Here is a 10,857-nt window from a genome sequence, read left to right as displayed (position 1 = left end):
ATAATGCGTATAATTTCATTTGCATTGCATGGAGTTAAAGTTGTAAGTTCATTATTAGATTTTTTGTTTGTCTTAAAAGCAGAATGAGCTGTACTTACATGATATTTACTAGGTATGCTTTCCGCAAGTATCGATCCTATTGTTGAGAAATATTTATTAAAGGCGTCACAAATTTCTATTTTATCGGTTATAAAAGTATCATTAGCTAGAAGCTTTGAAGGAAAAACACTTTGTGACTTTTTATTATTGGCTAAAGTATTTATAAGCGACCACATTTTTTTGGGTTTAGTAATACAGCTTGTAAACAGAGTATAGTAGTAGGAATTTTTAGTATTTTCAATTAGCTTAGCTATTTTATTTCTGAATTCTTTAAACTTTCTTTCTAGTCTCTCATTTTCCAGATCCCTCTTGTGTTCTATCCATAAAAAATTTCTTTGGCTTATTCCTCTTATTATGTCACTGTTGACCCAATCTTCTTGGGGTAGGTTCAACATTTTTGTTTTCTGTACTTTGCTATCTTTTACATACTGCTTTATTTTTGACTCTAATTCTGTGTAGTTATCTGACCCATCTTCTAGTGCGTGTGATTGTGTCATTGTGTATAGTTTTTCATAATTTATTACTTCATAGTTGATTCGTAATTTTGGTGGTGGTTTCCAGTTGTTTAGCTGTAAATAAATCTGCTTATGATCCGACATCGATGAGTTGATAATAGCAAAGGTATAATGTTCTCTTTTTAAATTAGTACTGACGTGGTCTAGGATAGATTTCTTTGTTGTTGAGTCTCTTGTACAGTGAATTTTATCTATCTTGTTGAGTATTTTGTGGCCAGATTCATATATTCTTTGTTTATACTTTTTTTGAATTTTATCTTTGGTTAGAAGATCTATGTTGAAATCGCCGAATACCATTGCTCTCCTGCGTTGTTGTAACTGTGTGTCATAGGTGTCTAGAAAGCTTTCAAAGTTTCTGTCTCCAGGATGATAAACGACGCCAACATCCAGAGCGAATTTCTCAATATGCACCCAGAGATAATTATTTCCATCGTGATATATTGCTTCAATCAGGTTGTGTGTTAAGTCATTATGTATGTAAGCCGAAACCCCTCCCCCTCTACTATCCGTTCTGTAATTGTAGTAATGTGCGTAGTTTGGTATATTTAGTTGTAAAGCTTGATTTTCATTTTGTATCCAAGTTTCTGTCAGTAAAATTATGTGTACTGTTGTTGGTATGGATTTTAAAATACATTTTAGTTCATCAAGTTTACCTTTCTTCCTTATGCTTCGTGCATTTAAATAAAGAAATGACAGGCGCGGTTTTTTGGTAATTAGCTGCTGGTAATCGCCAACTACTTGATAGGATATAGTATCAGTTTGGGCATTGCTTATTATTAGTTTTTTGGTGTAGTTTTTATAACAGTTGGTACTCCATCAATGTATTTTATTGTTAAGTCGTTTTCTCCTGATTTTGTTCGTTGTGCCAGTTCATCCTTTACCGCCAAGAAATATTTTTGTTGGGCTGGTGTTTGGTCGGAGAAGATTTTGATACTTTCCGGTAATTTTTCCTTATTACGGAGTAATAACAATGCTGGCTCCGGATCATCGAAGCAGACTTTAATTCTGCGTGTTTTACCAGGGTTGTACTTGCCAATTCGATGGATTTTAGTCGGCTTTGGTATAGTGTTACTTATTTTCGATATTATATCGAAAACATCAGATTTTTCTTTGAGAATTCGCTCTTGGGTGCTTACGGCCGTCTGCTCTGATATACCAACAATTATAATATTGTTTTCCCTTCTTTTTCGTTCTTGGACTTCACGGATTATTTGTTCGTTTTCATACAACTGTTTTGTTGGGGTTAGGGTGGATAGTGAACCTTTTTTTAAGTCATTGAAATTTTTATCCAGCTTGTTTATATTGTTTTCGCTGTTTGACATTTGTATTTCTAACTGGCTCAGGCGTCCTTCTAGGTTTCCATGTTCTGAAGCAATGTTCGATACGGAGGATTTAATATCCTGTATTTGTTGACTAATATTAGCAACATTTGTGGTAATCAAATTTCTCGTTTCTTCATTTGAAGCCCTTATATCAGCCATCTGGCTGTTGATACTCGCATTTATTTGGGTTATCATTTCAGTATTTGAAGCTATGTATTTTTCTAATAAAGAAGAGACGCGCGATAAATCGTCACTCATTTGCTTTATTTCTTCCGAGCACGAACATTCGTGCTCATATTTGCGTTTATTACGGTAGGTGACCTGCAACTCGGGTTGTTCTTTGTTTAATTTCGATAAATCAGGTTGCGAGCCAGTCCAGGTAATATTTTTTGTAGTGCTAGAGGATTGAGTTAGATGTTCTGACGTTGTGGCAGATCCAGGTGGTGATCGTATTACACTCATCTTTATGTTTTATAGGGTACTGCGCTTTTGTTTACACAATGTTTTGACCCAAACGGACGAGCCACCCGCGCGCGCGCAGTTTGCAGCGCGCAATCCGCTTTCGCTCGGTCGCAGGCGCCAGTCACTAGTCGACACGGACGGCGAATGCACGCATCAATTTCGATCCGAAAAATCGCTAATTCTCGCCCGATATCATAACAGCGAACACAGAGTCAGTGTGCGAGCGAGACTAAAATAGCCACCGCTCTCTTCCCGCGGAGGTGAAGCGCGTCGCCTCGCTGAACGCAGAGTCACTGTGCGAGCGAGATTGTAATATTCGCTAGGCCACGACACAATTTATTAAAAGTCGTAGATCACAAGAACAGTTCACACCAAATTGTTACTTATACGTATCACTTTAGGTATTTTAATAGAGAAGCACTAGTTTTTTGAATTTCGCAAGGATTAAATACACGTCTGTTCGATTCAACGGCGAACGAGGTACACAGATATCGGGCACAGGGTCCAAGGTACCGGTGGTTAGGGTCCCAGAGACAGAAACCTCCTCACAATACGTGCCGTATCAAGGAGTACTGCCTTCTGAATCAGTCCCTTGATCCAGCCGCCCAACGAGAGCCTCCTGAGGTGTTCGTCGAGGCTCTTGGCTATTAAACCATTGGCCGTAACGACAATCGGCACAACAACAGCCGTGTCGACACTCCACATGGCGACAACCTCGTGCGCTAAGTCGAGATACTTTATTTGTTTCTTAAAAGAGATTATTATTATATTATCTTGTATGTCTCTACCAGACCTCGGGACTACAGAGTCCCGGATTTTTGGGAGGCGAACGTGGGGCCGAAGCCAACACGCTGAAGCCCTTTTGAGACAACTTTAATGAAATGGTGCCACAAAACCGACGATTATCCCTGTATACACTATAGAAATGTACCCAAGGACAATCCCCGGTTCTGTGCCAAACTATTGCTAACTATGGATGAAAACTACTTGGGCTATTGTGATGGGATGCTAATGGACTAGCAATGGGGAACTACGGGAACTATGGCACCTGCCGATGACAATGTATTAAATACATGTAAAAATGGCAGGTGGAGACTCGCCAACTCACTTACTGGGCCCCCGGGAATCAGTCGCTAAATCGCAACAAGAGGGCAACAGGTACATGAGCGGCTGAAGGGTGAGGATACCTCGGCGGACTTTAAACGGAGATCATGCGCTTCCTGTGGGTCCAGCATCACCGGCCCACTCGCCACTTACCACGAGGCACCTACCCTCCGAGCGGGCTGCTAACCCTACTCTAGCGACTCCACTCTGACCGGCCGATGAAGGCAAGCCAAGACGCGGGAGACCTATCCCCCGTCATGCTTCACTCCGGCAGGCCGGAGATGGGGGACAGTATACTCTCCCTGGAGCACTCGGATATATAGCCCCGCGGGGTCGCTACTCCCCGTCATCCGCCTCAGATGCCCTGCGGGGCTTATTATTATTATATTATTATTATATAATATCTATACTACAGGGAAATATAAGTTCAAAAACAATGCAACGTTTCATTAAAGCTTTGTAGTACGAAAAACAATTAATCGTCCACTAATCAGTCAATCAATCACATTCATGACTCGATCTTCCGTTGAAACAGCTTATATGAGCACGATGGATCCGTTTCTCGTGCTCAAACAGGTCAGCTGTCTTAAACGAACGTACTAAAGCTAAATCTTTAACAATCAATACTGATTTATTGCCCACTCAAGCAGTTTATTTCTGTAAAATCGTATTACCCAACCAGAATACAAATGACACGCGATGGACGATCGGCGACTGACTTTTTAAAGGAACTAGATTTTTTATTCATATCCAGTGCGTAATCCTGCTTAACTAGCTCACCTTAGGACAGGTCAGTCCTGTTAACATATTGATGTCCAACAACTAAATATGTAATAAACGCTTCAATTATTGTGCCTTCAATCAAAGCAGACTTGACTTGCTGGGGAGTTTGTTACGCCACTTCTTCCCAACATAAACACATAGAATGTGGTTAAGGACGGCCGTTTCAGACGCTGCCAATTCTACAATTTTGACCCAAAAAAAAACGAAATTGGCCCAAACGTGTTAATTTTTTTAAATTAACTGTATTTGCATGTTTTGAAGACTAATTTACCTAAACAGTTTGACAAGTAAATTGTTCGTGTATTGGTGGTGTTGCACAATGTTTTCTGATTCAGGACGGAAAGGATGTGATCGCAATCCTTAGTTTCTACCGTATCTGTGGTGAAGCAACCGTTTCTTTCAGCTGTTGCAGTTCAAACAAAAGCAAAACGTGTTACTGTATGAATATTTATATGAATTAATCGATTGGGCCTTTCGAGAATGGTTTATTGATATGAATTTGTTTGCTCCACAAATCTAAAAGCTTAACACAATTTCAAGGAGAAGGTCCTCGTGCTATGGGAGTATATGGCGATGAACTTATATTGACTTCATAAAATAGATTGAGTATTAAGAATTGTAGCAGTGATTTTGATATTAATTGTTTGTTTACATACATGAGTAACATGAGTGCACCTCGCTTGGTGCGTACAAGGGATATGAGGCGCGTGCATCCGACATGGTCTGATATCTCCCGGCGTGCTGCGATTGTGTACAATATGTACCAACGTACATCGATTAGTTTTTACTCAAGTACCTAATGATATTCAAATGGGGCGGCATCGAACAACTGTTTAGCATTGTTAATTCGATGTTAATAATTTTCGGTGCAGTATAAAAGTGCACGTAATTGCAGGTAGCCACAACAATTACAGTTTACAGTCCAATTTGGTGGTGTCGTATCGAGCAGCAAAAATATTAACCGTAGCAATGTCTCGACTTACGGTAAGATGAGGCATCTCTTGAGGAACACCATAAGATTCATCTGAAATATCTAATAATTCAGTTCTTAGTTTCATGTTTATTTCTTGGTTCAAAAAGAACTTAGATGGTGATAGCATTTTAATTGTAATGACTTTTTCAGATTCTCTTAGTTATTGCTGTGGCATACGAAGTCGTTGCAGACGGTAAGTTTTCTCTTTCATGAGCTCATCAATGGGTACTAGAGGTACTGAATGGAAAGCATAGTGATCCCTTGTTCTGTTCGATAGGTAAAGTAGCAGACTCGCGTGCTGAGCAGTCTGGGATCATCTCCCCGGTGATCGCTAGCGCCGGTCTCGGCGGTCTCGGCTACGGTGGACTGGGTGGCGTCGGGCTAGCTGGCGCTGGCCTCGCGGGCGCTGCCCTCGCCGGCGGCTCCGGCATCATCGCCGGCCCTGCCGTCATCGCTGGTGGACCAGGGCTAGGCTCAGGTGTAGCTCTCAACAACGCCGCCGCTGTCGGTGCCGCTCAACTTAGCGCCATCCAGAACGCCCAAGCCGTACAGGCCGCTCAGATCGCCAACTCAGCCGCCGCCGCTATCCAGGGTGCCCGCGTCACTGAGGCGGCCGCTCGCGCTGGACAGGCTCACGCCATCAACAACGCCGCCGCTCTGGATGCCGCCCGTGTAGCTAACGTGCAGCGTGCTCAGGCCGCCGCCTGGGAGAACGCAAGAGCCGCTGAGGCTGCGAGACGCGCGGGTGCCGCCAGCGCACTTGAGGTTGCTCGTGCTGCTGAAGCCGAACGTTTAGCCAACGCCGCCCGCGTCCAGGCCATCGCTATTGCTAACACCCGTGCGGTGGAGGCTGCTCGTATCGCTAACGCTGCCCGTGCTCAAGCCGCTGCGGTGGCCACCAGCGCCGCTCAGGCTCAGGCGGTCGCCGACGCTGTCGCCAGGAATGCTCAGGACGGAGCCCTGCTGTTGGGCGGTGGTGGTGGACTAGTAGGTGGTGGCGCAGTCCTCGCCGCACCAGCTGTCGCCGTCGGCGGACTCGGCGGCCTGGGTCTCGGTCTGGGAGGCTTGGGAGGTGTCGGCTACGCGACTGGCTACGGTTATGGCGGTCTTGGAATTGGTGGTGGAAAATACATCCACTAGAAAGCAGTGATCCGACCCAGTGATGATACCCTATTGTCTAAGACAAACAGATTATATCTACATCCATTTCGCATTCTTCCATAGAAATGGTTAGCGGCAGATCTTACGAGATTTTGGACTGATCAATGTTATGTAAATATTTAAAAATTGGCAATTAAGTCTGTCTTATAATTAAATGTTAGCAAACACCGACTATGTGATTTTACTTTTGATCTTTCGAGCTCTTCGTAATGAAGGGTACGAACCATGAGAACTTGCAACTGGTAGAGGCACACGATCTGCTCAAAAGGCATGAAGTCGCAAGTAGCCACTTGCCAAACAGTCAGGCACTCAGGTGTGGCGTAGGAACTAATTACATACTTACACGGTTATTAAACTGCAAGTGATGATGACACAAATGCTAATTGTCAATATTGTTTTTACTGAAGAAATAGAGGCGGCCGTAGTAAAAGAAGCAGTTCGTACTCTGAAATAAGGATGTATATACGAGGACTATAATACTGGTTTTAATATTCTTTAATGTTACAATATTGATTTTACATATCAATATCTACTTGTGACGTATGCATTTATTTGGAAAAGAATTAATATCATGTTTAGAAAAAAACATCCCCCAAATAATGCATTTTTGAGAACAAAGATAAGCATAAAAAAGGTTATAGTGAGCTAACCCTAAAACGAAGACATTTTTTTTAGACTTTTAAAGGGAAACAATTCTGTCATTCATCATTTTTACGAAACTTAAACCGTTTACGCAGCGCACGCAGCAGAAGCTCTCAATAGAACAAAACGTCCCCCTATTTTGACACATTATTCATTACTGCTCTGCTCCTATTAGTCTTAGCGTGATGATATATAGCCCAAAGCCTTTCTCGATAAATGGGTTATCTAACACTGAAAGTACTTTTCAAATCGGACCAATAGTTCCTGAGATTAGCGCGTTCAAACAATCAAACAAACTCTTCAGCTTTATAATGTTAGTATAGATAATAATATGTTACAGCTAAAGCCGAAGTGCAGCTGCACCTAGTTCCAGCCATCTAAAGTTAGGTATGACATATGTGTCTGAACATAGTAGTAGCCTCTCATTAAGAAGGTTTTCAGTTCAGTTGAGTATTTTGGCTTTATTTCGAGTTTCTTATCTTGCCTTTCCCAACTGATTCTTTCTGATCTGATATTAAATTAGACAAATTCTAGCTGATGATAAGTCAGGAGTGGATCCAGCCCTCAAAAAGGATTGTGGGCACATTATGTACATTAGGGTTGATAATTCATATAATTCACATTATATGAATTCAGGATTTATTATAGGCTAGGGGGAGTACCTAAATAAGGGGTACCTAAAAAAGGGAGCCTAAAGCCAACGTTTATAGGAGTACTACCTACGTAACAAACCACGTACATCAGGGAGTATATACGGTTCGTAAATAAGGGAGCATGAGTCGGCATAAAGGACATTATTAGGGTGTACATACATAGGGTTAGATCATATTTTTTTTTTGGGGTGAAATCGTCAAGAATGTCAGACTCTTACTGATCGAAAAACTACTATGTTCCTTCTGGAGGCCTTCATGTTTCAGGACTGCGGTAACTCTCTCAAACAACCTTGCAACCGCAGCAGGCCTGCTGCTTAATAAATGTCTTACTCAATTCAATATCATTTATCATTTTACTGACTTATAAATATTAATTATACCCAAATTAAGCGCCTAACCATATTTTTTCTGCAATTCGCAGTTAAGCAATGTACGTCATTGCTAAGCAAAACGAGCAGGGGCTATATCTTTCATATACCGATAGACATATGTATTTACCGATAGATAGCAGAAAACCAGGAAACGCATGCTGTCAAACGCGAAATGAAAATGTACGAAAATTCCACCTGAAATATACGCGTATCAAAAAATTGTATGCGTCGCTCGGCTTGAGTCCAATGCTAGCATGTCATCATCCTCCGTACGTTTTCCCAGCTACGTTGGGGTCGGCTTCCAGTCTAATCGGATGTAGCTGAGTACCAGTGCTTTACAAGGAGCGACTGTCCAATGCTAGCATGTATTCACGCACAAAGGTAGTAATTTGTTCTGTTACCTGTTGTTGTTGTTTTGTCCTAATTCAGGTTTTGTCTGCGCAAAAATTTTTAAGGTATTAATTAAGGTATTTATGAATGAACCTAACAAAAATGGACATTGATATCGTGCCGGCTAAAAAGTTATAAAGGTCAGGGGTCAGGAATATCAATTTTTTTAATACCTCGCGACTTACATTTTGCTTTTCTGACTCGCTAGTCAGAAATACTAGCGAGTCAGACTATAAGACCGTTCTGTAGGAAACACGGATTTTAGTATCATCTGACCCTGGAAGTAGGTACCTATTAACTTACGTTCCTAATGTTCCTATAGATAGACTATAATCCTAATAGTTATATGCAATAAGTGTAATCAGGGGTGATGCGGGTAAAATCACGCGAAGAAGCTACTTATGTAAAAGAAAAAGTGACTAAGTAGGTAATAAATAAATTAACTGTCATGGTTGAAAACCAGAACTCATTATTAGCTACTTATTTACACGCTCTCCGTTGCAAGCCAAGTTCAACCATTCCAAGACTATTATAGATAGGTGTACATATATTACCCGCATAACAAGTAAGATAAAAAGTAGCTTATAGTTTAGCTTGATTGATGGGTTATCTAACATTGTGACTAACTGTTTAATACAAAATTTATCAAATTATACCAGTATTTTCTAATCAAGATTAAAGCTTAATTGTATTTGTATAGATACCTAGAGTAGGTATATACTACGAAAAAACTATTTCAAAATAATAAAATCGACTTCAATAAAACCTTCTTCTAAGTCTGACAACCCCATCAAAATCGATCCAACCAAACGTGAGATAATCGCGCAGAAACTTACATACAGGTCAAACTGAGAACCTCCTTTTTAAGTTGGTTAACGGCGAATCCCCAACGAATGTAACAAAACGAGATCAGTGGCAGTACGCTATGAGAAGAGCCTTATTAATAAATGGTCTTCAGACCAAATAAATCATAAATACCGTCCGTGACCACTGAGTATCTTGTTTTCGCACGTAATTACAGCGGAATCCGCCCAAACCAGTCACTGAAGGCGGTTACGTGTGTGAACATTTTACAATGTCAATTCATACTCCTTGTCGGCTCGTGACAGAGACAACGATGTTCACCGATTACTTTTTAACCAAGTACATACGTAATATTTAAATAGGGCGGCATCGAACAACTGTTTAGAATTGGTAATGTGATGTTAATAATTTTCGGTGCAGTATAAAAGTGCACGTAATTCGGTGTAACCACAACAATTGCAGTTTGCAGTCCAAATTGGCAGTGTCTAGCGAGCAGCAGAACAAAAACATTATCTAAAACAATGTGCCGACTTACGGTAAGATGCAGAATCTTGAAAGTAAATATGACAGAAAAAAAATATCAGTCAACAAGAATTAAGTACCTAATATTTAAATATTGAATACATCTGATAAATAATATGAATATTGATTTCTTTCAGATTTTCTTTGTTGTTGCTGTGGCGTATGGAGTTGTTGCCGATGGTAAGTTATCCGAAATTACTTAAAAAACAATAATAATATAATAATAATACTTAATATATAATGAAAACAAAAACGATTGATAAAGTTACATTGTTTATGGCAGGCAAAGCGTCTGACTCACGAGCTGAGCAGACAGGCATCATCTCCCCGGTGATCGCAGCCGGCGGTCTCGGCGGGTACGGCGGCGGGCTGGCGGGCGCAGCGCTCACCGGTGGCTCGGCTATCATCGCCGGCCCCGCGGTCGTCGCTGGTGGCCCCGTCATCGGCTCCGGAGCAGCTCTCAACAACGCCGGCTCCGTGGGGGCAGCACAACTTAGCGCCATTCAGAATGCTCAAGCCGTACAGGCCGCTCAGATCGCCAACTCAGCTGCCGCTGCCATACAGAGTGCCCGTGCCACTGAAGCTGCTGCCCGCAGCGCACAAGCGAATGCCATCAACAACGCTGCTGCCCTAGACGCCACCCGTGTGGCCAACATCCAGCGTGCACAGGCCGCCGCCTGGGAAAGCGCGAGAGCCTCGGAGGCTGCGAGACGCGCGGCTGCCGCCAGCGCACTTGAGGCCGCTCGTGCTGCTGAAGCTGAACGTGTAGCCAATGCTGCTCATGTCCAGGCCATCGCTATCGCGAACACTCGTGCTGTTGAGGCCACTCGTATTGCCAACGCTGCTCGTGCCCAAGCTGCTGCAGTTGCCACAAGTGCCGCTCAGGCTCAGGCAGTAGCCGACACTGTCGCCAGGAACGCTCAGGACGGAGCCCTGTTGCTGGGCGGCGGTGGTGCGCTGGTCGGCGGGGGCGCAGTCATCGCCGGCCCCGCCGTAGCTGTCGGCGGACTCGGCGGTTACGGCCTTGGCGGTGCTGGAAAACTGATTCACCACTAA

General features: G+C 42.6%; 2 protein-coding genes across 2 annotated transcripts; both read left to right on the top strand.

Moving 5' to 3' along the window:
• Positions 1–5,254: 5,254 nt before the first annotated feature.
• Positions 5,255–6,591, top strand: LOC124638453 (glycine, alanine and asparagine-rich protein-like). The gene is made up of 3 exons (XM_047175422.1): positions 5,255–5,269; positions 5,409–5,451; positions 5,536–6,591. The coding sequence occupies exons 1-3, from the start codon at positions 5,255–5,257 to the stop codon at positions 6,396–6,398; spliced, it is 921 nt and encodes a 306-aa protein (XP_047031378.1). The 3' UTR covers positions 6,399–6,591.
• Positions 6,592–9,917: 3,326 nt separating this feature from the next.
• On the top strand, positions 9,918–10,857 carry LOC124638591 (spidroin-1-like). Its single transcript, XM_047175620.1, has 2 exons — positions 9,918–9,981; positions 10,085–10,857. Exons 1-2 carry the CDS (start codon positions 9,918–9,920, stop codon positions 10,855–10,857), a joined length of 837 nt encoding a protein of 278 aa, XP_047031576.1.

This window comes from Helicoverpa zea, chromosome 17, assembly GCF_022581195.2.
Source record: "Helicoverpa zea isolate HzStark_Cry1AcR chromosome 17, ilHelZeax1.1, whole genome shotgun sequence".
In the NCBI taxonomy this organism is placed as follows: domain Eukaryota; kingdom Metazoa; phylum Arthropoda; class Insecta; order Lepidoptera; family Noctuidae; genus Helicoverpa; species Helicoverpa zea.
This window is presented reverse-complemented; position numbering and strand designations above follow the sequence as displayed.